The 23449-nt window shown below is 44.9% G+C and overlaps 11 protein-coding genes and 1 non-coding gene across 12 annotated transcripts; 5 read left to right on the top strand and 7 right to left on the bottom strand.

The window, feature by feature from the left end:
• The first annotated feature begins 261 nt into the window (after positions 1-261).
• Positions 262-1062, top strand: V1514DRAFT_226782 (mitochondrial 54S ribosomal protein uL11m). Its single transcript, XM_066924727.1, has 3 exons — positions 262-506; positions 631-855; positions 905-1062. Exons 1-3 carry the CDS (start codon positions 360-362, stop codon positions 992-994), a joined length of 462 nt encoding a protein of 153 aa, XP_066784885.1. The 5' UTR covers positions 262-359; the 3' UTR covers positions 995-1062.
• On the bottom strand, positions 991-4229 carry V1514DRAFT_303766 (uncharacterized protein). Its single transcript, XM_066925610.1, has 2 exons — positions 3567-4229; positions 991-3506 (listed from the first exon to the last, which is right to left on the bottom strand). The coding sequence occupies exons 1-2, from the start codon at positions 3998-4000 to the stop codon at positions 1130-1132; spliced, it is 2811 nt and encodes a 936-aa protein (XP_066784884.1). The 5' UTR covers positions 4001-4229; the 3' UTR covers positions 991-1129.
• A 140-nt stretch (positions 4230-4369) lies between these two features.
• Positions 4370-7220, bottom strand: V1514DRAFT_290669 (adaptin N terminal region-domain-containing protein). Its single transcript, XM_066925306.1, has 2 exons — positions 6692-7220; positions 4370-6626 (listed from the first exon to the last, which is right to left on the bottom strand). The coding sequence occupies exons 1-2, from the start codon at positions 7012-7014 to the stop codon at positions 4436-4438; spliced, it is 2514 nt and encodes an 837-aa protein (XP_066784883.1). The 5' UTR covers positions 7015-7220; the 3' UTR covers positions 4370-4435.
• Positions 7221-7675: 455 nt separating this feature from the next.
• Positions 7676-8890, bottom strand: V1514DRAFT_226733 (uncharacterized protein). Its single transcript, XM_066924726.1, has 2 exons — positions 8135-8890; positions 7676-8081 (listed from the first exon to the last, which is right to left on the bottom strand). The coding sequence occupies exons 1-2, from the start codon at positions 8630-8632 to the stop codon at positions 7890-7892; spliced, it is 690 nt and encodes a 229-aa protein (XP_066784882.1). The 5' UTR covers positions 8633-8890; the 3' UTR covers positions 7676-7889.
• V1514DRAFT_327082 (uncharacterized protein) lies at positions 8805-9297 on the bottom strand. The gene is made up of 2 exons (XM_066926910.1): positions 8998-9297; positions 8805-8888 (listed from the first exon to the last, which is right to left on the bottom strand). The coding sequence occupies exons 1-2, from the start codon at positions 9127-9129 to the stop codon at positions 8832-8834; spliced, it is 189 nt and encodes a 62-aa protein (XP_066784881.1). The 5' UTR covers positions 9130-9297; the 3' UTR covers positions 8805-8831.
• Positions 9298-9619: 322 nt separating this feature from the next.
• On the top strand, positions 9620-10647 carry V1514DRAFT_327077 (uncharacterized protein). Its single transcript, XM_066926909.1, has 3 exons — positions 9620-9920; positions 10009-10101; positions 10161-10647. Exons 1-3 carry the CDS (start codon positions 9664-9666, stop codon positions 10375-10377), a joined length of 567 nt encoding a protein of 188 aa, XP_066784880.1. The 5' UTR covers positions 9620-9663; the 3' UTR covers positions 10378-10647.
• A 27-nt stretch (positions 10648-10674) lies between these two features.
• V1514DRAFT_327076 (uncharacterized protein) lies at positions 10675-12039 on the bottom strand. The gene has a single exon (XM_066926908.1). The coding sequence runs from the start codon at positions 11812-11814 to the stop codon at positions 10840-10842; it is 975 nt and encodes a 324-aa protein (XP_066784879.1). The 5' UTR covers positions 11815-12039; the 3' UTR covers positions 10675-10839.
• A 3072-nt stretch (positions 12040-15111) lies between these two features.
• V1514DRAFT_318604 (uncharacterized protein) lies at positions 15112-15834 on the bottom strand (the record flags this gene model as incomplete). Its single annotated transcript, XM_066925893.1, has 1 exon — positions 15112-15834. The coding sequence occupies one exon, from the start codon at positions 15832-15834 to the stop codon at positions 15112-15114; it is 723 nt and encodes a 240-aa protein (XP_066784878.1).
• Positions 15835-16359: 525 nt separating this feature from the next.
• Positions 16360-16433, top strand: V1514DRAFT_t23. The gene has a single exon. It is a non-coding gene; the product is annotated as a tRNA-Asn (tRNA).
• A 499-nt stretch (positions 16434-16932) lies between these two features.
• Positions 16933-20302, top strand: V1514DRAFT_277177 (Sodium/calcium exchanger protein-domain-containing protein; the record flags this gene model as incomplete). Its single annotated transcript, XM_066924947.1, is given in 4 exon segments — positions 16933-18837; positions 18898-19266; positions 19279-19982; positions 20053-20302. The coding sequence occupies 4 exon segments, from the start codon at positions 16933-16935 to the stop codon at positions 20300-20302; spliced, it is 3228 nt and encodes a 1075-aa protein (XP_066784877.1).
• A 337-nt stretch (positions 20303-20639) lies between these two features.
• V1514DRAFT_327059 (uncharacterized protein) lies at positions 20640-21746 on the top strand. Its single transcript, XM_066926907.1, has 3 exons — positions 20640-21091; positions 21157-21265; positions 21315-21746. Exons 1-3 carry the CDS (start codon positions 20803-20805, stop codon positions 21634-21636), a joined length of 720 nt encoding a protein of 239 aa, XP_066784876.1. The 5' UTR covers positions 20640-20802; the 3' UTR covers positions 21637-21746.
• V1514DRAFT_327056 (uncharacterized protein) lies at positions 21675-23391 on the bottom strand. The gene has a single exon (XM_066926906.1). The coding sequence runs from the start codon at positions 23251-23253 to the stop codon at positions 21736-21738; it is 1518 nt and encodes a 505-aa protein (XP_066784875.1). The 5' UTR covers positions 23254-23391; the 3' UTR covers positions 21675-21735.
• Positions 23392-23449: the final 58 nt, after the last annotated feature.

The raw sequence follows: 23449 nt of genomic DNA, 5'->3' as shown, positions 1-23449 counted from the left end.
GTTCACCCCTAACCCCCTTTGGATATAAATTCAACTAAACTCCCCTAGCACTTTTACAATTTTTTTCTTTTTTTTTTTTTTCAACTCATTTAGCAGGGCAGAAATTATTGTAGGTGCAAAAGTTAAGATATATGTATTTTTTATGATATATGTATGTGTATGATTTGCAAGTTTGTAACATAACGTCCTCTACATTCTGTTCTAGAGCGAATCATTACAAGAGAATCTCTTAGCTGGAGCTCTTCGATTCTGCAAGGGATTTGAGAAGAGATTTCCTTACCAAGGGACTTATATATTTATTTATTATTATTTTTTATCGTTTACAAAAAATACATCAATTGTTTTTTTACATTGCATGCATGTCACTGCGGCCATTCAGGATCATACTATCAGCGCATCAGGCGTCTATGAGAAATCGGCTCGTCTCTCACTCGTTCGCGGAGCACAACCTGAACGCGCACAAGTTCATCAATGAATTCAATTCATTGACCGCGACCTTATCTGAGGTACGACCCTTTTTTTTTTTTAAACGAAAGTAAAAATAAAAAAAAATTTAAGGTCCTTTACGAACCCTTTTTGCCAGTTGTAAAAGAATTTTATTTAATTTTTTTTTTTTTTTTCTTTCTGTAGGACGTCCTCGTGCCTGTCACGGTCACGCCGTTATCATCAACCGATCCAAACGCGTACACGTTCAAGGTGCAGACGCCGCCGATCGCGTTCTTGATCATGCGAGCTGCCGGATTAATATCGCATGAGTATCCGCTGTCGGCACAAACGTTCAATAAAAAGAAGGGCGATACGAGGGGCAAGGTTTCACTGAAGCAGGTATACTGGTTGGCCAAGATTAAGCAATCAGTAAGTCTCCCAGGATCGTGAACTTGATTGGGAACTAACTAATTTGCAGGATCCATTGTATCGACATTTTGATGCAAAAGACCTGGTACGGTCCATTTGTGATGTTTGCGATGCCCTCGATATCCAAGTAATAGAATAAGATGATTAAATATATTCCTGTCTATGTACATTAAAATTAACATATTACAAAACATTAAATTTAAAAATTATCCCAAGACACAACAGATATTTAGATACTCCAGTTTGTTTTTTTTTTTTGTTTTTTTTTATATATTTACCGCCCTGCATCAGCCGAAATGCTCGGCGTGCCCACATCATTCACACTATCAAGCACGCCGTCACGAGCGTGCCTCATGTCCACGAATCGTTCAAATTGCCGCACGGTCGAATTCCACTCCGATATCGCATGCCCGGTATATTTTTGACTGCCACCTGCAATTTCAGTTTTAACCAAATGCCGCGCGGCTGCGCTTAACGTGGTTAAGCAGATGGCATCCGCGAATGGCATTTTTGGCACTGGGAACTCGACCCGTTCAGGCGCCGCAACCGTCCTTGCGGACAACTTTCGTCGCGGCGCCGACCGCTGGTAAGGTTGCAATGTGAAACAATAAGTGCGATCGGCTCGTGCTATTGTTGTCGTTGTTGATGATGACGATGATGATGATGAGGGACTTGAAGGTGTAGCAAACTCGTCCGCAATGGACCCTGCCAATGAATTATTTGATCGTGTTGTTGATGAACGCGACAATGCTGTTCTGGTTCCTGTCACTGGTATCTTGCCAGTGTCGGTGTTTAATGAAAAAACCGCTTTTAACGATTTTAACTTGCGCGTAAACAAGCCGAGCGTTAGCTTGTCCTGGCTTGTCGATGGTAACAATATAGAAGGCGGCGCTGATGAAGAAGATCGTGGCGGCGAAGGCGAAGGTGGTGACCAGGACTTAATAAATATGTCCTCATCGTGCACGTCGTACCTGCTCCCGCGTAAGCCGGCCGACCCGGTCGATGCCGAGTTATTGATTGGAATGGACGACAAGAAAAATTGACTGGCCGGGCTGTCCTTGCTCATGCACTGAACAATGGCCAACCTGTGACCAGCTATCGGAGTTAAAGCGGTCCAAGATGACAAGGGCAAATTTTTAGCTGACTCGAACGTGGCTTGCAACATGACCCGCAGGCGATCACTAGCTCGTACCGACCTAGGCGACGTCTTTCGCAGTACACGCCAACACAGTAACCTCATGTAATATGCCCTGACAACTGGTGCCCAGTTACAAAACAACTTGACAAACAACTTGTCCGAAAGAATCCAAGCCACCACATCTAACTTTCCAATCTCGGCTTGTACAAATTGGTCCCAAAACGCGTAAATAAACCCGAGCGCGCGCACTTGCGATATGACTGATTCAGAATAAACAAGCCTGCTGGCAATCTCGATCCAAAATGCCCAGTCCACATCTGAATTCCGGATACCAGAGCCTGACAAGACGGTCAGCGCCGCTTCGGCCAAGTCACACAACGCAGCACAAGCCTCGGCTTCATAAAGACTTGTGCGGCAGGCCATCGTGCGCAAAACCGTCATGTCAAAAATATGAGTAAACGCCTTTGCATACAATGCACAAATTGCCGTACTGGCATCCAGTGTTTCCCTAATTGCTGTCAGGGTTTTCAATTTAGCCAAGTCATGACCGTAACGGTAATGCATGGCACTAGTCGGCACGTCGATTGCAGCAGCAGCAGCAGCAACTGCGTCGACCGAGTTGGGCAAAGTACGCGGTACGTGACCGGCAGTGTTTAATGACCGATGCACGATGGCCTCGAACCTGGCCAAAATACTGGCATGGATCACAAGCAATCCAGGCGTCGCCAGCAAAATGCGCTCCGCCGGAACTGTTGAAATCGATACAACCAAAAACTCACATACAATCACGTAGAAATGTTTCAAGAACGCGGCAAACACGTCAGAGTCCTGGCCAGCCCAGAATCGGTGCACCCACGGGCCAAACAAATCGTCCACGATTCCTGATGGCACCTGTGACCGATCAAACTGTGCGAACCGAGATGCATGCTGCAAGCGCATGCTATCAAGATGTGCCGGGAAAACTGTACTAACTTGACTGCACAATCTCTGATACTGCTTTGCGTCAAGTCCACATTGCTTATGGATGCGAACCACGTCACCGTGTTTGACATTGAGCAGGTGCAGCAGTGCCGGTGCAATGCCAGGCACGTGAAAATAGCAATACGCAAGCACGGTGCCGGCAAAAACGGACACGCTGACAGCAACCGGCTTGACTGCCAGCCTGCCGAGCGCAAACCTTAGCGTGTCTGTTAACGTGTCGCAGTACAGCCCTGCCACTCCGGCCAACGTCAATATTGTCGCGCCGGTCGCACGCTGCCACTCCGGCCGACTCATGATGCCGCAGATTGCTTCAAAATACGCGGCCCGGTCCGAAGCCGCGACCGCATGCGGTGGTCGCTCTCTGAGCGCGGCCAGTGCTCCGGTCCACCATTTGTGCAGGATGCGCACGCGGCGGCACAATTCAAACGCCGGCACCACACGCGATGATTCCTCGGCCGAATGTGCCCGTAAGAACGGCAGCACTGAGGTTCGCAGCACGTTTGCTTTGTACACTGCGGTGCGGGTTACAAACCTGCCAAAAGAACACTACCTGTTAGCAACAATAAACGTAAACCGATATGGTTTGGCATACTTTTGATAGTCAGCTTCGAGAGGCTTGTATTCTTCTACCCAAATACTGTACAGTTTTTTTTTAGCCGCCGGCGTGGCCGCAAACGACGATGATGATGTAGACGAAGTACACGAAAAAGATTCGCTCACGGCTGACAGCTCCCACACGTTGGCAACCGATGATGCCGACGACGAAGGCGGAGACGAAATCGTGGATCTGAACGATGACGACGCGGAAGACGACACGAACGACGATGCCGACGACAACGCAGACGACGAGCGAGGTCGCAGCAGCACCTGTGGTGGCGGCGCCGGTACAGGTCCGGCGCGAAATCCAGCAAGATTACTGCCACCTTGTACCAACACGTCCTGCGTTTGCGTTTGTCGTGCGAGGTTCATAGCCTCGTTCTTCTCCCCCGGCGGTAGCGAAGGCAGAGAACAGCCCATGGTGCCCATGGCTGAAGGTCAAGACTTGAATTTACCGCAAAATAATCCAAGGAAAGATAAAGCAAAAAGAAAAAAAAAGAAGAAGAAAAAAAGAAAAGCAAACGAGTGACTTGGCTGGGAAACGAGTGACGAAACAAGTGACTGAAGTGAGAGCTGATCAATATATGTCCATGGTGACTGGCTGCCTGATGGTGACGATGAAACATCCGGCGGTGATCCTGAGCCAAAATAGAAGCAAGGCAAGACCCGCGCCCAATCCGGCTTAGTGCGGCTCGAGGCGACTCACCAGCAAAAGACCGCGTAATGGGCGCGTGGGCCCTAACCCTTGAACCATAGTGGTTCGCTACATAATATTTACGGCTGCAATTTAGCAAACGTAGCAAAATTAAAATTATACATCTCAATATGGTTACAGCAAGCCCACGAGTTCTTATGCTTCCTCCTTCATGCTAACAGGTCGGCCGGGAACTGGTTAAACACGACCTGGTCCGTCACGTCGCCGCCATCCGGCTTCGCAAATACGATCCGCAATCTCAATTTCACGACCGCACCTTTAGCAGCCGTCACTCGCACGGCCTGTACGGCTTCTTGGCCTGGTTCCAAGTTTGCGCTCGAGATTGGTCGTAACTCAACTTTTTGCGTCTTGGGCACCGCGACTTGAAAATTGATCGCACTCACCGTGCCCGAATGGTTCGTATTTGTAAACTTGGCCACAATGTTCACCACGCCTTCCGGTGTGCTGCCATCCCGTATCGGCGATAGTGTCAACTTGAGTCCATTCTGTTCATATGCAGTATATGTTGGACCGCTTGAAATATTTGATGGCGCTGATGATGCTGATGGCGTTGCACCAAGCAGCCCAACAATATCATTTACACCTTTATTCGTAACCTCTGCCGGTGCTGCCACCTGACCCGCCTCGTTGCCATTACCGTTGCTAAACACGTCGCCAAGTAAGCCCGCACTCAATTTCGCCTGGGACAGTAAATCCCCGTTCGTGGCTTTCACGGTTGACGCTGGCTTGTCATCATCCAAACTCATCAAATCCAGCAAAAGATCACTGTCTGTCTTGGGCTTTGTCTTTACCGACCGCGCCGCCGCCGTTGTTGTTGTTGTTGTTGTTGTTCCATGTTGGCCCTTTTTTCGTTCAGGCTGCAACTTCTCCTTGATCACCGCCGCTGGCATCTTCTCCAACACGCCGCGCCGGATGGCGTCATCTTGGTAACCTATCAATGCAATGTACTCAACCGCCCGCTGCTGTATCTCAACGTCTAAAGCGGTTGTCTGGGATGAAATCAGCCGCCGGACCCGCTCGACCTGTGCCGGCTCCGTCAACCGGGTTGTTAACTTAACCAGCGCATCAAGCACGTATTCCTGTACAGTTTGGGTCGCGTACGTGCTCGACAACACGGTGTCGAAAATCTGAACCAAATCTGACTCGCTCACTTCGTGCTTGACCTCCTCACCGTTTTCTTCTTCTTCAAACGACCCAGCCTTGATCAACTCGTCCGCGTACTCGCCAATAACCCACGTTCCGACAAGCATTAACCCTTCTTGCGTAATGTCTGTCCGCAACAACGAATACAGTTTCTGTACGGCATACAGTTGCAAGTTTGACGTATTCGACACCAAAGAAATGAATTGCGACACAATTTGTTCAGAAACAAAGTTGCCCGCAAGCCTCAACACTCGCAACACAGTGTCAATGTGCCATCTCTTGTTGGGCGCGTACCGCTCTGCCGCAATGCAAATCCGCACCGTCATATTGGGCTTAAACTCCGAGTCGGCGGTTTCCAAAAACACGAGCAGCTCCCGGATCAGCACTCGCACGTTCTGATCATTAATTAAGTCAAATGACAGATCCAAGGCCCGGCGGCGAATCGAAATGTCGCCGTCATGCAGGCATTCCAGAATCGTGTTCCGATGTCGCTGTACGGCATTGGGTTCAATATCGATTACTTTTGACAACGTGTTTAACCCCACGTATTTCACGTTGTTATCCTTGTTGCCCAAAAATCTACCGAGAATGTTGATTCCCAACACTCGCAAGCCGCTGTCACCGTCAATATCCAGAATCGTGAGCACGGTTTCGTACAAAATTGAGTTGCCCACGTTCTTGGACGCATCTGTGTTAGTAGCAATCTGAGCCAAGATATCGTTCATTTGCTCCGCAGATTCTGCATCACCCCGGCCCAGCACTCGCAAAACTCGCAAGATCTTGACTTGCAAAAAAGGGTCGGAAATGCCGGTCACGTCGTGCTCGGGCGTATACCCTGACGTGGTCAGCGACTTGAGCTGCCGCACTAAAGCCGGGATGTACGGTCTAAACTGTGCAATCACGTTTGAATCATCAACACACAAATCGTGCACGAGTGTCAACGCGCAAAGCAGGACGCCGTGATGATGATCGCTCAGTAATGACTTGGCCTTGTCCACAAATCGGTCTTGTAATTCCGGTACCTTGCGTACGATCCTAATCGCACACAGTGCTGCTTTTTTACGCAGGTACGGATTCTGGGTGACGGTCAGCTTCTCCACGTCACTGTACAGGTCCCGTGCCATCTCCTGAGACGCAATGTTGCCTAACGTGCACAGTGCCAGTCCCACGACATATTGATTCGGATGATTCAAGTCACTAAAGCGATAACACCGCAACCAAGATAAGTAAAAAAAAAAAAAAAACAATCTAATAAAACTCACTTTTTTAATGAATTTGTAACAAGTGTCAAAACTTCCTGATTTTCATCCAGCAGTAACATGGTACCCAAATATCCAAGCCTTTTATCTGAAAACCTACTTGTAGCCAATAACTTTAAGCACTCAATCTGGCCGAAATGTGTTCGCTCCCCCAAGGTAAACAGGTACAACAACTTGGCAATGTTTTGCCGTCGCAAGTTTGAATCAGTGAAATCTTCACGAAACGATGTTCGAATAGCTGCAGATTCCTTTTGAATCACGGCCCTTTCATCTGCCATCGTCTTGGCTGCCCGAACGGCTTTGATGAATGATTTCAACGATGACATTTTGTTTGGGTAATGACAACGCTCACTAACGGTTTGCTGCTCTGTGTTGCAACAAGGGCCAAAACAAAAAAAAATCAAATTGTAAGCATAATATTTAGTCAACGAATCGTATGTACATGCATACCTAAACGGCAGTTGCTTCACGTCCTCTGGAGTATCTTTCTTGTTGTTTTGCCGATAGTTTTGTTGTTGATAGAATACGCAACAAGTGAATGCAACGCTCTCCCGCATGTCGGCCGTATCGTGGCCTATACCATGATGTTACGGTACAATCCCCTTACATTCGACCGCAGGTATGGCCAGGTCGACAATGACTCGACAAGTTATGATACGATGTTACACAACATATTCGCTTCTATTACTTATTTAGTATATACATATTTGATTATAGATGTGTATAACCGCCATATGTTGAGTGAAGATAGACAAACAAATACCAACATATAAAGTCTGTACAGCTCTGACAAATTACAACACGAGAAAAGTACATGACACAACTAAGTCAAAAAAATTCCCAAATGCACGCACAAATACCAGGTGGAGAAGAGGAAAAAAAGGAGATAAACAAATAAAAACCAAAAAAAAGAAAAAAGAAAACACCATTATAAAAAAGGTAAAAAGCTTGACCGTTGGATATATATGTCAAAGAGTACAAGGACAAATAGAAAATAAATAAAACAAAAACAAATTCCCAAAAAAAGATTTTGCCTTTACACGGAGTGCAATAGCATTTTAAAAACACGCATAACTTTTGTTCTTCCAAAAAAGAGATACTCAAAACACCTCACCATTGCATGAAAATTAAACAATATCAAGAACCCGCAAACAAAAAGAATTTTTTAATGGCCCGTAATTAATTTAAACCTAATTTTTTTTTAATGCGTTGTATGACCCCGATGATACTTCAAACCATTAAGATTCTTATATCGCTTGCCGCACACTTCGCATCGATATGGCTTGTCTTTCTCCAAGCCTGGGTAGTCAGGATAAGGGAATTCACTATCAGGTGATATAACCGTGAACGTTCCATCTTCATTTTGCCGAAGAACTTGGTTTTGATGACCATGCTGATTTTGTTAGTTAAAAGCAATGTTTGGGATTAAAAAATAATAACACCTACCTGTCTGTGGTATTTCAAACCATTCTGATTTTTGTACGCCTTATCACAACCAATAACTGGACATTTATATGGCTTATCATCTCCCTGATGGTCCATCACGTATAAATGACGTGCGGGGTCGTCAATACACATCTCGTCTTCTTCCTCTTCCATCATCATGGGCGTGCCTGCATCAGACGCCTCTGGTGAGAGAAACACTTCGTTGGTGGACACGGCTTCAAATACTTGCACGGGCCGAGAATTATAAAAAGTTGGTTCGGTAGGAGGCGAAGGTGATATGTGAGCCTCTTCGTAATGTTGCAACAGGTCGTGCAGCGTGGGTAGGCGTTCGCCACAGCAGTTGTAATCGCGGCAGAAATTAGCTTCCAGCTTTGTGAGATACGATCCGGAGTTAAACGACGTTGACATGTTCACAGACGTGCTAAAATTAATGCCGTTGGATGTGGTGATGTTGTTTGTGTTGTTGCCGGCGAACGGCGGCGGGTTGCTGATCATCATGACCCTGAGAGATAGAAGTTAGCGTTGCTTGTCCGACGCAGCACACATGTGTGTGCGCATATGCAAAAATTAAGCTCGTTATTCGCGTCCATGCCGTCGCTTGCAATTAATAATCCCTGAACTGACATGCATGCATGCATGATATTAATCATTAATGGCATATGGTGGGCGAGCTGACCCCATGAAGGTAGCTAGCTCATCAGCGAATGCGCAAGGCACGATAAAAAATAAAACGACCGCTGAAATGCAAGCCAAAGTAAATGACGCCCCACGTTCGTGGTGATGAAACCCCAATCACTACGGTCGAAGAAAAATGCGAATGACGACCGGACGGCGCGAGCTAATAATACTTACTCATCTTTTAGCCAGGAGCCAACACTGATTGCACCCCATGAAATGCCACCCATTCCCTGCGAATGAGCTACGGATTCTCTGCGAAAACGATGACTGTGTTGCTGAGGCCGCTGGTACGATATGTCAATCGGCGCGGGCATCATCTTGAAACTAAAAGTGCGGCTAAATAGGTGGGAATATGATGTGTATGTGTGGTGGACCAATAGGACAAATATAGAAATATATACGATCCACTGATACACAGTTTGAAGAGGCCGTTCGAAGGAGATCTGTCGCTGTCGCTGCTAGTTGCCGAAGTGGTTGATGGAACGGTGTTAGGTAAGTGGAGCGGTGCCTTTTGCCTTTGTGAGCCAAAAACACAATACTAAAACTAACAATTATTAATTTACAGTTTAATGAGTTATATTGATTATCTCGCCGGGACGTCGGGAAAACGGCGAAACCACCTGCAAACCTGCCACGGGTGGCACCACATCTGCACTAACGTTGGGGCATATATGCCAACGCCACATCTGTCGCGCGCTATGCGCACTTGTGTTGCAACTACGTAACCAATGGCCGGTGCAGTTACCCGGCGTGCTTCCGATTAGCTGATTACGGCATGGCAATCCAGTCAGTTCTCGGCTCGAGCAGCTAAATCCAAACCACAACCATCCCCACCACCACCACCACCCGCCATGGATTTCGCTCCTTATCAAAGCGAAGAACCGTCTTCGGGCCGTACTAACGTGCCGTCTTACTCTTCGTCGTCCTATGCTCCGCCTTCATTCTCCGGCTCTTCGTCTGGCCCGCTACCGTCAACGCCGTCTCCTTCGTCTCCTTCGAATCCGCCGCCGTTGTATTCATCGTCGTCATCCAACGCTTATGGCAATAATATCCCAGATGACCCTGCTAATGTGCCTGTAAATCAATACGAGACCAACCTACCCTTAAGGTGAGTTTTGCGCCCGCGCATGGTCGTGAATTACTTTTCATTCAAACATGCGTTGCCTAACCTTTCTTCTGCCCGCCCCTCTTGAAAGACTCGACTGGGAATCAATCATCGCCTATGCCGCATTACCTCCAGTTGGGTCTGTGTTTTTACTTGTGTTTGAGACCAAAAATGACTACATCAGGTATGAATTGTGCATTTACGTGTTGGTTGTTTGACATCGGCTTGCTAATGTCAAATCAGGTTCCATGCCTGGCAGGCTTCGCTTCTGTTCACCCCGCTCTTCATTCTTTACATCGTCCTGTCATTTTCAACCGTTCTCTCATGGCTCATTCTGGCACTCTATATTTTGCTAGCCATATATCTTTCTTATAGAGCTTTCAAGGATTCGGCGGACTTGGTTAGGCTCGAACTGCCAGTCATCGGCAGACTGGCCTCTGATTGGGTTGATTCAGAATAACGTGTCGGCAAATATTCGACAGCAATAACAACAAACACAATAATAATAACAATAATAATAATAATAATAATAATAATAATAATAATAATAATAATTACAAGAATCATAACAATCATAATCACAGTAGCACGAATAAACCCGACTGGCGTTCGTTGGTTCTTTATGTTGTTCAATTGTTGTTTACGCAGCATGTAAGATGCACATCGTTTGAAAAGCTCTTCAATTTTTCTTTCTTCATGTTCCCTTTTTTTTTTTTTTTTTTTTTTTTTTGCATAGTGTCTGTCTTGTGCAGTTCAGGTGGAGGTTTTGTGTTTGTCTTATAATAGTATGTTTCATGCGTCCGGATTCATGGTTTGTTCAACTAGTCTGCTAAATCTGTATATTTTCCTAATATAAACATATATACATGAGAAGAAGAAAAAAAAAAAAAAAAAGAAAAAAGAAGAAAAACCTTCACCAGTACTATCCGAATCGTTCTTTTACAATTTCTTTAAATGCCTCGATAGTCCTAGCTTCTCGCTCCTCCATGGCTTGCCATCGTAATCGACGCTCGGCTTCTCTTTCTCTGTGCAACGCATCTCTTCGCTCTTGTTTTATGCGAGCTTTTTCATCCCTTCTTGCTGCAATCTCCTTAAGCTTCCCAGCAATTCCGCTACTGCTGATGTTGCCGCCCGTACTACTGCCGCCATACAGGTCGTTATCATCAATTTCGTCCATGCCTCCAGGTGACCGGGCTCGAATATACTCCTTGCGGTCCTCATTCTCCTTCATGCGTTTTTCCATTTTTTTCTCTCGAGGGTCCGACGGCAGATTAGAACCCCCTGGTAACAGATTGTCAGCAGCACCAATCAAGCCTGCCTCTTCTTGCCGAATTGCAGCAACCCTTGAATTTCGAGCGTCTTCTAATGACTTTAAAAACATGTCCACGTTTTGCGCCTGGACATCCGTCACGTCTGGCAACGTTGGTCCTTTATTAAACTTGATTGATTTTGGCAACGACGGTCCAATAATTTCTGAATCAGAGCTTGATAGGTCATCGACCTCAGGGGTCTGCGAAGTAGTAGTTGTTGTTGCTTCGACCCATTCACCTTCTTCATCGTCGTCGGCGACATCACCTTGAATTGCCGCATCCTGACGGCTTTCTGACCTATCGTCTTCTCGTAGTCTCTTATGAGCACGTCTATGACCTTCACTGGTACGACTGCTTCGGTGTCTATCGTGACGGCGGCTGTGGTGGTGTCGACTCCGGTCACTGCTTTCCTTGTGGCGACTTCTAGTTCCTGGCCCTGATTTTGACATACTCATCATGTAAAAAATAAAAAAAAATCCATAAACAAAATTATGCTTTAATATTGCGGTGGAGACATATGTTTGTGTGCAGTGATATATTTTGTTATTTTGCAATGAGTAGTGGAAATTGCTGGAGGTCACCATCATATTTTCAGGGGTTGATTTGGTAAATAAACTTGATCCATCTATAGTTATTCATTCACTCGTCACCAAACGTCCACAGATTATAGCATTGCGAAAATAACAAACATCTATGAGTCAGTTATGAATAGCTGTACTCGTCCTTAAAGTTTAAATGAAAAACTACAAAGGCACCGGTTCCTCACAAGCCCATTTATGACAAGTATGAATTGGTGTAATAGTCCATTTACGTTTATGACAAAAAGTATTTTATTCCGCATGCCGACACGCCGCTGCTTACACCAATAAACAATTTTTTCACTGGCCATGTATAAAATACTGGCAAACATCCGTTGCCGTAGTGTTTTATTTTTGTTTGTTTTTTTTTTTACAGCAAAATCTCTTGTTTATCACGCCGTGAAACGGTCTATTTTCACACAACTTCGCTTGGGGAGGGGGGTTTCAATCTTTTCTAATCCAGGACATTGTAACTAGTATTTTACGGCACTCATAAATACAAGTCAGGGCCGAGCTCTTGATCCACACTCTTACTGTCCAGAACAACAAGCAGTGTGAGCGGCATGGGATAAACTCACAAATTTCTGCCAGCTGCCAGAACTACTCAATCATAACGAGTTGCTACTGATACAACCCGGGAATCAAAGCCACTGGCATATATTTTAGCAATTGAACTACTTCATTTAATAGTGTTACATTTTCAGCGTTGGCTGCAGTGGAGCCGGTGGAGCAGATTAGACTGAGCCACGTTGTTGACCAGTGGAGTTCGAGCTCGTAAATAACCTAGTTTATTTTATTTTTTATTTTTTTATTTTTTTCCCAGTTAAAGTCTAATTGGTTTCTAATTGGTTTTTTCTTTCACTTAGTTATGTGATACAAATTTTTGATATTTTGTGTAAACATGCATTATCTAAAAAACACCAAATACATACTACAGAAGGATAGTAGGAACAGTCGTACACTACACACAGGCAGGACGTGCAATAGCCGCCGAGAGATTATGCATATCACAATAAATCTCATACATACAATCCTTTGAGAACGTTCAAAATAAACCGGGTTAAACCACCCTTATTCTATACGTCAGGTCAGTATACTTCACAAACTACTGTAAAAACAACAGCGTGCAATACAACAACATGCAAAACATTTTGAAACAAAACAAATGATACCTTTTCAGTAAAAATTATAACAAGCAATTAAAACAGAAACCATCCCGAACAACCTCCGGAACAGTGCAAGGCATCATCACCAATAACCTGCCATTTGCTAATTAAGCTTATAACCCTAAACCCTGGCTTCTTTTTTTTTATTTTAACTTGGACACGCAGCCCTGACGTGTATTATCTATTCATAATTTCGAAACAAGAAAATGGGACATGCCCTCATGAATGCTTGGAAACTCATACAAAAACAACAAAAAACCAGAAGATTATAGAGACATCAACAACAATAACGAACGTTAAATCAGTAAATCGCGATATAAACAGTAAGAAAAGTAACACATTGAAAACTATAACTGACAAGCAAAAACTCGCGGAATAAGAGAGCATCTTGTGATGCATCCCCTCTGAAAGGATAGCGACGCCGGATTTGATGTAAGTCTTGTACCTCAGAAATCATTATTGCATGGAAAGCTGCCCGGGCGGTTCCCAAGGGGCCGGACATAACCTCTTGCCGTGTCCACCTCTGCCAGAGAGGCGCGGTGAGATCGCAGTTAAAGAAGCGATGGTCTTGAGTGTCTCGACCGCGCTGACACACCTGGCAATTCGGCGCGGTTGTGAGAAAGCAGCCATTCTGCAGAATACCGAGCCGTTGAGAGAAGCTGTGCGGCTTCAGCAGCACGAGCATTCCATTTATAAAGGCGAGTCACGGTGCGCCAGCGGATGCGCCAGCGGATGCGCCAAAAGTCCTCATCGTCTTGAAGGTATTGTGGGTACAGCGGCGGTTTCTGAGCCGAGAGCAGAATGTGTGTCCGCTGGAAAAGGAATGACTGCACCAGTGACCCATCGTTTGTGTGAAATCTATCGCCCGATAAGTGATCAGGTTGGGTCATACCCGGACGGATCGTGTAGCTACTCGACAGAGCTGCATTCGGCTGAATATGTAGTACGGTCATGGATGCATGCGCATTTTCCCATTTAGATGCCGGTGAGACTGTTTGCCAGCGGTAACTCCCTGGAAAAAGAGCGCAACGAATCCAATAATCAACAGCGAAATCGGCATCCCAAAGTACCCACGTAGAATACTTTGGCCGGGTTGTGGAAGAAACAGAGGTCGATTATTTGCTTCTTGAATGAGACATGCGCGGACACAATCCTGCCAGAAGTGAGAGAAAGGCTCACAGAGTTTGTAAATTCATTTTGCTCATGCGCCACAGAGTTTCTCTGGGAGATTCCGCAATCCGAATCCTCCGCGGTCGACTGGGAGGTGGAGCCAGTATTCCCGAACCCAGTGATGGTGACGTCGATCCCAAATCTTTCTACTGGCAGCTTTCCTGATTTTCTCGAGAATGGCCGGCGGAGCAGGGTGAAACTGGTCTAGAAAGACGATTTTCGAATAGACAAATGTATTTATTGTCCAGCAGGCCGTTCTAAGAGGAAGATCGTGGATAAGAAGTTGAGTCAGCCGCCTAGTGACCGACTGGTATGCTCTCTCCCATTCATCCCGAAAATCATCCGTGCCGATGTGAACACCAAGGTACCGAAAGGTAGGGCCAGTCAGCGAAAACCCTGTCACTTCGAGTAGTTGGGAGGTTAATAGAGGGACCGGTGGGCCGAACCCAAATAAAAGAGACTTTTGTGCATTGAGGCGGCCCCCGCCGAGGTCTTGAACAGCCTCAAACGAAGCCATGGCTTGTTCTGCATCCCGCCGAGAGGTCAGGATAAACTAGAGATCGTCCGCAAAGATGGTGAGGCGCATTGGGCGCATACCCGGGTGGTAGAGACCAGGAAGCAAGGCACGGAGTCGATGGTATAATGGTTCCAACGCAAGGGTAAAGAGGACTGGCGCCAGAGGATCGCCTTGACGAACGCCAGAGGAAATATGAAAAGGCTCCATGAGCCAGCCGTTGTATTGAACTCGGCCTTCGAGGTGTGCAGTCGTAGCTTTGATAAAGCTCACGGCCTTTGTCCCAGCCCAAACCGCGAAAGTGGGAAGAGTAGAGAGCGGTCCCGTGTCATCTGCTGCCTCGGTCATTTCTGTGTCACCCACGGCTACGTCAGGAGAGGTCACTGCATGAGGAGCTGATCTCGCCATAGAGCGTGTGATCCGGGATGACTTGCTAGGGCTAACCGACTTGATGCGTCAAATGAGCGACGGAGGTGCCAGAGCTGTAAAAGAAGGTGATGGTAGGGGGCCGGTGGCAGGTCGCTTCGATGGACTCCTACCTCTGGTTTGTCGAGGCGCTGGCGTAGGAGTGGCTCCGACTGCCACAGGTAGTTTGTGGGTTGGTAAACGATCGGTGCCTGAGAAAGGTGGCGATAGGAGTAGAAGGATCCGGGACCGAGGGTCTCGCAAGTCGTGGGCGGGAGGGGCAGCGACGCCATAAATGACCTTGGGACTGGCAGTATCGACATGGCGGTGCCTGATTACAATCCCTGCGGGTGTGGAGAGGGGAGTGACAGAAGTAACAACCGCCGTGATTGGCATGTCCATCCAATCTGACGGGGACTGCAAAAGTTTTTCCTTCATACTGAATACTAATGAAATGAGGGACGGGCTTAGAGAGGTCCGTGAGTTTACAGATAAGCTGATAGTTCCCGTTGTGGGCGAGAGGATGGGGAGTATTCGTGTCGCGAATAAGGTCAATGATTTCCCATAAGGAGCGATAACCGGCTCGAAAGCCTCGAAAGCAGAGGTAGAATCTGCGAAATATGGAACTCTACTGAGTTGGAGCACTTGCTGACTTCTGAGTTCAGCTTCAGTTGGCAGACGGCGAGCCGTGAGAGAGATAGATGCTGCAGCAATTGGCAGCGGGTTTGCAAGAATATTGCTAACATTAGCAGCGGAGCGAGCCTCGAAAGCCATGTGGCGGCCGCCCGAGGTGAGGGAGTAAAAATTACACCCGAAAAAGAAAGTCTCGAAAAGCGATTGGATAAGGGCTTTATTGGACACTTCAAGAGGAAGGTTTTCATAGATTACCGTGTCCGTCATGCGGGCACGTAAAGGGGGCCTCGTGATGCGGGGTCTACTGCCCACTGAGGATGGTGAGAATGATGCTTTCTGGCAGTATGACATAGGCCCAGGCAAAGAGCCTCCATTTGGAAGGAAAATTTTTCGACTAGCAGAACCGTACAATCTGCTGCGTCACACTGCATGTAAAGAAATCGGGTCTACATGAGTTGCAGTCTACAATCACCTGACATGTGACTAGACTGCACAGGACATAGTCGAAGATCTGTATTAAAAGAAATCTAAAGTACATCAGGAAACAAAATAAAGATGGACAAAACAAGTCCTTAAAAAATAGACAATACTAAATCAATACCCTAACCCTGGTTACCCTGTGGATGAACAGAACCTTCTGGCCTGTTCCATCACATGCAACAACACGACTGGGTGGCCAAGCTGGTTAAGGCGTATGACTGTTAATCATAAGATCGAGAGTTCGATCCTCTCCCTGGTCGAATTTTTTTGCAACTTTTTTTTGCGTTTGGATTTTTTTAGTTTTTTTAAACGGTAAAGAATTACGTTATAACTACATGTTCAAGCTGTAGTTAATAGATACCAACCGCGCCATCACCAGCCAGCTTCGGTGATAAGTCAGTCATGGCACAAATTGGTTTTCAATATAAGTGTGCATTTGATGCCGATACAAATAATAATAATAATAATAATAATAATGCATTGTAGACATTGTATATACATTAAATCATTGGTTTTGGTTGTTTTCGGTGGCTCGAAGGAACTCCCCGCCAGCTCAACTCAACGCCGCACAATAAACAGGTACACACGTTTCGAGTTTCGATAGCGTCATCCCAGTCAGAGTCATTATATGCTTCCTCACTTGGGTGTTACGCCTAGCCTGCAATCAATAATAAACATTCGATTAGACGTATCATTCATTGGCATTTGATATTTGTTTTCATTTTGCTGTTGCCATTTTTTTTTTGTGAATTTTCTTAAATGGACCAGTCGCACAGACGGCCGCCTGCTTCGGCAAGGACGTTCTCTGTCGAAGATGCCGGTGACGAATTTCGTCACGATCGAGGGATCGGTGCCACTTCATCTTCCCGTCACAGACCTTCATCTTCTCGAAGACGGTCACATTTAAATCGTCATGATCGTCCGCCGGTATCCGAAGTTCATTTCACCGACGACCCATCCGTGGGCGCAACGTCTACGCCCATAACTGGCAATCACATCCACGTTCATCATCGTCATCATCAACACCAACAGCAGCAGCAGCAGCAGCACGGTTACGCTAATTCCGAAATAGATTTGCACGCTCGCGATTCTCTGTCTCCTGATGACGTGTCGCCGCCACGGGAATCCACTGGCGATGACTACGGTGATGATTCTGGCGACACGCTCATCCATACTACTGACGGCGACGACGAGTTTGATGACACGTCAGATACCGCGTCAATTGAGTCTTTTACTCTTCGCGAACGCCAAGATGCAATCAACGAGACACATCCATTTGGTATTCGTATTTGGAAGCCGGCTCTTTACAAGAAGGACCGTTCGGTTCAGCGACTTGCTGAAGGCGACATTCACGCTGCGCCAGACAAAAAAGTATCATGGGTGGTTTGGGTTGGCAATTATATTTGGGCCATTTTTTTCGGATTCCCGTTATGGGTTATAATACAGATTCCAGCTTGCTTCATCTTGGCTCCATTCGCTTGGGACGCCTCTGCTCGAGAATACGGCCGAGCGTTTTTCAATCTTGCCAATTACTTGATCTTCCCATTTGGCAAGTTTGTACAGCTTGATCAGGATGAAAATTATGCGCTTGAGGACGAAGGCGAGGGTCGGTCGTTGGGAGAGTACGAAGAATGGCGAACCGGCTCCGACAGGGGTCGCTTGTTTTTCGGGCCATCCAAACGCCGAAACACGATTCATCGCAGTATACCAACACGGCAAAATGGTCTTGAGCCCATCACTGAAACCGAGGGACTGCTGAACAGAAATGGCAGGCCTAATGATGGCTCAGGTTCAACAAGTTCCGACACTGACGAGGCTGGTCCATCATCGACGTCGATTGGCTCACAGGAATTTGACGAGGTGCCTTATTTGGTCAAGCGCCGATTGTTTGGCAGAGGTGAATGGAACTTAGGTAGAATTTTGTTTTTCACATGGTTTTACTTACTGGTATATCCATCCCTGCTTATCGTCTCCGCAATTTCATGGTTTTTGGTGTTCTCCATCCCCATGGCTCGTGTTGCGTTTCATCTTTGTTCACATTTAAGACGTCATCCGCTTGCTCTTTCATTTCATCACGATGGCCCAATTACTAGAAGTGCGCAAGAATCGACAAGAAACAGTACAATTTTGCTTTGCACGTATAGAGCTTTTGGTTGGAATTACTACAAGTATACAGTTGATGGTACCAACGTTTTTCTTATGAATCTGGTTTTCATTGTCGTATTTACCATTTTTGATCAGTATCTTATTTCAAAAATTTTGGGTCCAAATACGTTCATTACTTCTCCCGGTGTCATATTCTTGCTTGGATTGGGATCGGTTATTCCGCTTGCATATTTTATTGGCCAAGCAGTAGCTTCAATTTCTGCACAGTCCTCCATGGGCATGGGAGCTGCAATTAATGCATTATTCTCCACGGTTGTTGAAGTGTTTCTTTACTGTGTTGCGCTCACTGAGGGCAAGGGACGCTTAGTCGAAGGTTCTGTTGTCGGTTCTATATTGGCTGGCGTGTTACTTATGCCTGGGTTGTCCATGTGTTCAGGTGCCATCAAACGCAAGACTCAAAGATATAATCCGAAATCTGCCGGCGTGAGTTCGACCATGTTACTGTTTGCCATCATTGCTGCATTTGCTCCTACTTTGTTTTACCAAATTTATGGCTCGGTAAGTTTGTTTAAATATTATATACATGCACCAGATATATGCTAATAACATTTTTACTAGTATCAATTGAATTGCGTCCCTTGCAGTCCTGACCGCGAAGAGGAATTTCCTGGCCCGTCAGTGTGCAGAAGATGTCAATTTTTCTTGGATCCATTGATTAATGACGAGTTTTATCGCAATTCGGTAAAGCCGTTTTCTTATCTTTGTGCGGTTCTCCTTTTTATTTCATACATTATTGGTTTATGGTTTACACTGCGCACTCATGCCGCGATGATTTGGCAGGCATCCGACAATGCACCCAAGCCTGAAACAGTACCGTCCACAGCAGCAGCGCCTATCAATGTTGACGGAAATACGTCATCGAATTCCAGAACGGTAATTAAATTTTTTTTTTTTTTAGTTGGTAATGAACGTACTTCTGATTCGAGTGTTTTATTATAGATTTCATTATTAGGCAGTGTAAATCACGACGGACATCAAGAATTACCGTTGATCGATTTGCCAATCGATGAAGCGACGAATGATTGGGTAAAAACAACTGGTGACGATAACAATGACAATATTGCGGAAGCGAAATTTGAGTCGAAGGGTAAAAAAGTTAGGCCCGAGTTGACGACAACTAATTCACAAGCCAGTTTGAATAGCATTTCGCCAAATGGAACTACCCGACGTGGAAGTGTGCGCAATTTGTTTAAATCAAAATCAGCATCTGTCAAATCGAAGACATCACAAGAACCTGAGCAAACTAACATCGCTGAAGTTTCAAATCTTGTGGAAGAACAACATGCAGCATCTGGAGGGCATGATGCTCCTAATTGGAGTCGATTCAAATCTACAATCATTCTTCTTGGAGCTACCATTTTGTATGCGGTTATTGCTGAGATCTTGGTGGATACAGTTGACGTTGTACTTGATTCCGTATCTATCGATGAAAAATTTCTTGGTATTACCCTTTTCGCACTTGTTCCCAACACAACTGAGTTTCTTAATGCAATCTCGTTTGCCATGAACGGCAATATTGCCTTGTCCATGGAAATTGGTTCCGCTTACGTGCTTCAAGTTTGCTTGTTGCAGATCCCTGCTCTTATTTTGTTTTCAGTTTGGTCATCTGGGCAATCTCAAAATCTCCGTGATTACACGTTTTCGTAAGTTATTGGTTTTTGTTAAACAGGTTTTTGTTGGTAGATCTCATTATTAATCATTTTTTTTTGTTAGGTTGGTTTTTCCAAGATGGGATTTGGTCGTGGTTGTGCTTTGCGTTTTTTTGCTTTCATACATATACGCTGAAGGACGATCAAATTATTTTAAAGGTTCGATTCTTATCTTGGCTTATATTGTCGTCATGGCCGGGTTCTGGTTTTCTGGACTTACCGGTGAAGCCAAGTTATCATCAATTATTCCCGGCGGACCGCACCCTTACCCGAACTTTGGAACTGGACCAGTGATGGATATACATTTAATCTAAAACAACAATAATATTATTAATTTTTTTTATGTCTTTTCTTTTAAAATTCACAAGGTTTATTTTTAATTTTGCCATACTTTATCTTTATTGTGGTGCGCATGCAATTTTTTTTTTTCGTTTTGGAAAGGGATATAAACGTAAAAGAGGAAGCTAATTGTGAGTTGTTTATATAAATACATGGTTTGACAAATGTTATTTTTTTTTGCCGCTTGTAAATATACTAAGCAACATGTTCTTTTTGACAGTTGTATCACGATTAATTCTTGCTCTGAAAATGGGTGTTTACAGTATAATTCCGAGCTTCGGACAACGATTAGTAAGTGCGGATGTTCCGTCGATAGATATTGACGTCAATAAGCATTCTTGCCCCAATGAAATGGCGCAACTTCACCACAATCATTGACGCGCTTACAGGTACATAAATCGTGAATCCACTCGAGGTAACTTACAATCAATTGATTAAAAAGGCAGAATATAAACCTTCTCTTGTCAATTTTATCATGTCTGTGGCATTCGCTGAACGAGCGCGCAAGGTCGTGTGCATTGGTCGCAATTACGTTGACCACATTAAGGAATTATCCAATGTCAGGCCAACCGCGCCATTTTTTTTCTTAAAACCACCATCTTCGATTTTGTTACCGGGTAATGGACCAATTCTTATTCCCAAAGGTGTTAATGTTCATTTTGAGGTTGAATTGGCATTTATTTTGGGTAAAGAGGTTAAGGACTTTAAGGTTGCTGGTCGAGACAAGGCCGAAGTCGAGAAAGAATATCTTGACGCAATTGATGGTAAGCTGAGCCTGAACGTTTGTTCACCAACTGATATTGATTGAATATATGTTTTGAATTTTAAGGATATGCACTGGCGATTGATTTAACTGGCAGAAACGTGCAAGATGAAATTAAAAAGAAGGGACTGCCGTGGACGACCGCCAAAGGTTTCGACACCTTTTTGCCTCTGTCGTAAGTTTTTTTTTTTTTTTCCTCTTTTTTTGACTAAATTGGAATTTAGAACATTTATTCCAAAGTCCAAGATTCCAAACCCGGCAGATGTTACGTTATGGCTTTCCGTCAACAATCAATCCCCACCAAACCAAAAGGATTCCACCAAGCTCATGATTTGGCCCATTCCTGAAATTTTGTCTGCAATTTCTTCAGTCATGACTCTTCAACCTGGTGATATTGTTTTAACCGGCACTCCCAAGGGTGTTGGCTCCATCAAGCCTGGCGATCACGTGTCTGGTGGCATCGAAGTTGATGGGGTCGCGATTCCTGAGGCCAAGATTGAACTTGACGTGGCCGACAAGGGAGGCATTTATGAATTTAAGAATTAGCAGGAAACCAAAAAAAAAAAGAGAGAGAGAAGTAGTGACCATGATATTCACTAGACTCTTGAATATTAAATACTACTATATTACAATAAATTTTTAAACCTATTCCTCGTCACTGTCTGCAAATCCAAAATTAAATGATGAGGACTTGTCATCCACTAACCTGTCCCATTTAGATTCCCTTGTTAAAGATTCAACCCAATTCTCTATTCGCGAAATTGTTTCGCCTGGTATGTTATCCGCATCATGTCTTATTTTTTGTAAAAAAATTTCAAACAAGTCCACGTCAGGTTGCTCGTCATCATCATCATCATTGCCATGCCTAGATTCTGAACCTTGATTGCCGCAATTAAATCCTGAAACCTGATTTTTTTTGTCCTTGAAAAATTTTAAGACTTTTAATACATGAGCTCGTGGCACGAAATTCTGCGTGATTGCAATCGTGGGCGCCAGGTTGACCACCAAATGCCACCACCCAGATGGCACGTGCAAGACCTCTCCTTTCTTGCAAAACCCATCCACAAAACCCAGTGTTGAAATTGCAACCTTGTGGAAACTAAGAAACCATTCCGCGATCGATAACGGGCTCGTGACTTCGCTTTCATCCTCGGTCGTGAACACGCCAGGAGGTAATGAATCTGGTGGGAACATGACCCAGTATTTTTCTCCCTCAATTATCGCATTCCAAGCAGACGTGTTGTTTGGATCCTTGTGAAACGTACTGCCACTTCGTTCCGGTCCGATAATAATCCATCTGTAATCTGGCCTGATTGATCCCAACAGGTTAAAATAATCGGTTTTAAATATCGTTGGAACTTCATATTGTTTGGCCAACTCTGTCTTGTCTGCAAATTCCTTATCGAATAAGTACAACGGACTTTCGTCCTTATTGGAATCCATGTATTGATCATAAACATCAAGTTTCCATCTTACTGCTTCTTGAATAAAATCAATTGAGCCGTACTCTTTTGCCAAATCAAAAATTTTCCATGCTGGCCATAAATGTGATTCAATAATAAACGGCTCATATGCCAGTTTTGAATCAAATTCCTCTTGGGTTGGTGATTGTTTAAGTCGTCTTATGGATGATTTTGACGTTGCACGCAAATACTCTGTCAGATTAATCGCCGAGCAGAAAAAAGGACGATACAAAACGTCAGAGTAAAAATTTGAGCAGGTGAAATTGGCTGCTTCCAAGGTTTCGTCAAGTTCGTAATATGTTCGCCGCCATGTGCCGCACCACCTGGCAGGCGATTTTCGAGATTCAACATAGAGTTGCTTCCAAATCTCTTCCTGCGATGCAAACGCATTAAATATGCGACTGGTATATCCCAAAAACCTGACTTGTCGTGCGTCCAATGTCTGCAAAAAAAGCAAGATCAACTCATCTGGCAACCTCGCGAAGCTTCCCAATTGCCTGGCTCGCAAGTCTTGACTGCTTCTTGTTTGTTCGTCATTCTTATCGGTCACAATTAAATTCCCAATTGGCTGAATTCCAAGCGGATGATTTCGCAAAACTGTGAGTGTAGTGTTATGGTTGGTCTTGCTTCGTTTGGTTTTCTTTGTGACCTCAATAGGAGCTCGCGTCAACCCGTTCTGTGCAGCTTGATCTGCAGTCATTTTGCAGTTCCTTTTTTTTTTTTTTTTTTTTTTTTCCTTCAAACAAATAAAAATAAAAATTATAATGAAATCATTACAGTCAGACGGTAATGTTAGTATCTGCCGTTGCTTTTAATGAACCGCAAATAATATTTACGTACTAACTATTTTTTTTTTTTCCTCAGCCGGTGGACTGACTTCACGCTTAAATTTTAAA

This window comes from Lipomyces japonicus (genome assembly GCF_038497905.1).
Source record: "Lipomyces japonicus strain CBS 7319 unplaced genomic scaffold V1514scaffold_8, whole genome shotgun sequence".
NCBI lineage: Eukaryota > Fungi > Ascomycota > Lipomycetes > Lipomycetales > Lipomycetaceae > Lipomyces > Lipomyces japonicus.
This window is presented reverse-complemented; position numbering and strand designations above follow the sequence as displayed.

Excerpts from the sequence above, each read along its gene's own strand:
- V1514DRAFT_290669 (XM_066925306.1), bottom strand. The coding sequence starts at position 7,014 with ATGTCATCGTTGAAATCATTCATCAAAGCCGTTCGGGCAGCCAAGACG. Across the intron at positions 6,627-6,691 it reads GTTACAAATTCATTAAAAAA|TGACTTGAATCATCCGAATC; the intron begins GTGAGTTTTATT and ends TTATCGCTTTAG.
- V1514DRAFT_327056 (XM_066926906.1), bottom strand. The coding sequence starts at position 23,253 with ATGACTGCAGATCAAGCTGCACAGAACGGGTTGACGCGAGCTCCTATT.
- V1514DRAFT_226782 (XM_066924727.1), top strand. The coding sequence starts at position 360 with ATGTCACTGCGGCCATTCAGGATCATACTATCAGCGCATCAGGCGTCT. Across the intron at positions 507-630 it reads TGACCGCGACCTTATCTGAG|GACGTCCTCGTGCCTGTCAC; the intron begins GTACGACCCTTT and ends TTCTTTCTGTAG. Across the intron at positions 856-904 it reads TGGCCAAGATTAAGCAATCA|GATCCATTGTATCGACATTT; the intron begins GTAAGTCTCCCA and ends ACTAATTTGCAG.
- V1514DRAFT_327076 (XM_066926908.1), bottom strand. The coding sequence starts at position 11,814 with ATGATGGTGACCTCCAGCAATTTCCACTACTCATTGCAAAATAACAAA.
- V1514DRAFT_327059 (XM_066926907.1), top strand. The coding sequence starts at position 20,803 with ATGTCTGTGGCATTCGCTGAACGAGCGCGCAAGGTCGTGTGCATTGGT. Across the intron at positions 21,092-21,156 it reads ATATCTTGACGCAATTGATG|GATATGCACTGGCGATTGAT; the intron begins GTAAGCTGAGCC and ends TTGAATTTTAAG. Across the intron at positions 21,266-21,314 it reads GACACCTTTTTGCCTCTGTC|AACATTTATTCCAAAGTCCA; the intron begins GTAAGTTTTTTT and ends ATTGGAATTTAG.
- V1514DRAFT_303766 (XM_066925610.1), bottom strand. The coding sequence starts at position 4,000 with ATGGGCACCATGGGCTGTTCTCTGCCTTCGCTACCGCCGGGGGAGAAG. Across the intron at positions 3,507-3,566 it reads CTCGAAGCTGACTATCAAAA|GTTTGTAACCCGCACCGCAG; the intron begins GTATGCCAAACC and ends TTCTTTTGGCAG.
- V1514DRAFT_226733 (XM_066924726.1), bottom strand. The coding sequence starts at position 8,632 with ATGATGATCAGCAACCCGCCGCCGTTCGCCGGCAACAACACAAACAAC. Across the intron at positions 8,082-8,134 it reads GTTTGAAATACCACAGACAG|CATGGTCATCAAAACCAAGT; the intron begins GTAGGTGTTATT and ends TAACAAAATCAG.
- V1514DRAFT_327082 (XM_066926910.1), bottom strand. The coding sequence starts at position 9,129 with ATGATGCCCGCGCCGATTGACATATCGTACCAGCGGCCTCAGCAACAC. Across the intron at positions 8,889-8,997 it reads CAATCAGTGTTGGCTCCTGG|TTTGGCTTGCATTTCAGCGG; the intron begins CTAAAAGATGAG and ends GGCGTCATTTAC.
- V1514DRAFT_327077 (XM_066926909.1), top strand. The coding sequence starts at position 9,664 with ATGGATTTCGCTCCTTATCAAAGCGAAGAACCGTCTTCGGGCCGTACT. Across the intron at positions 9,921-10,008 it reads GAGACCAACCTACCCTTAAG|ACTCGACTGGGAATCAATCA; the intron begins GTGAGTTTTGCG and ends CCCTCTTGAAAG. Across the intron at positions 10,102-10,160 it reads ACCAAAAATGACTACATCAG|GTTCCATGCCTGGCAGGCTT; the intron begins GTATGAATTGTG and ends ATGTCAAATCAG.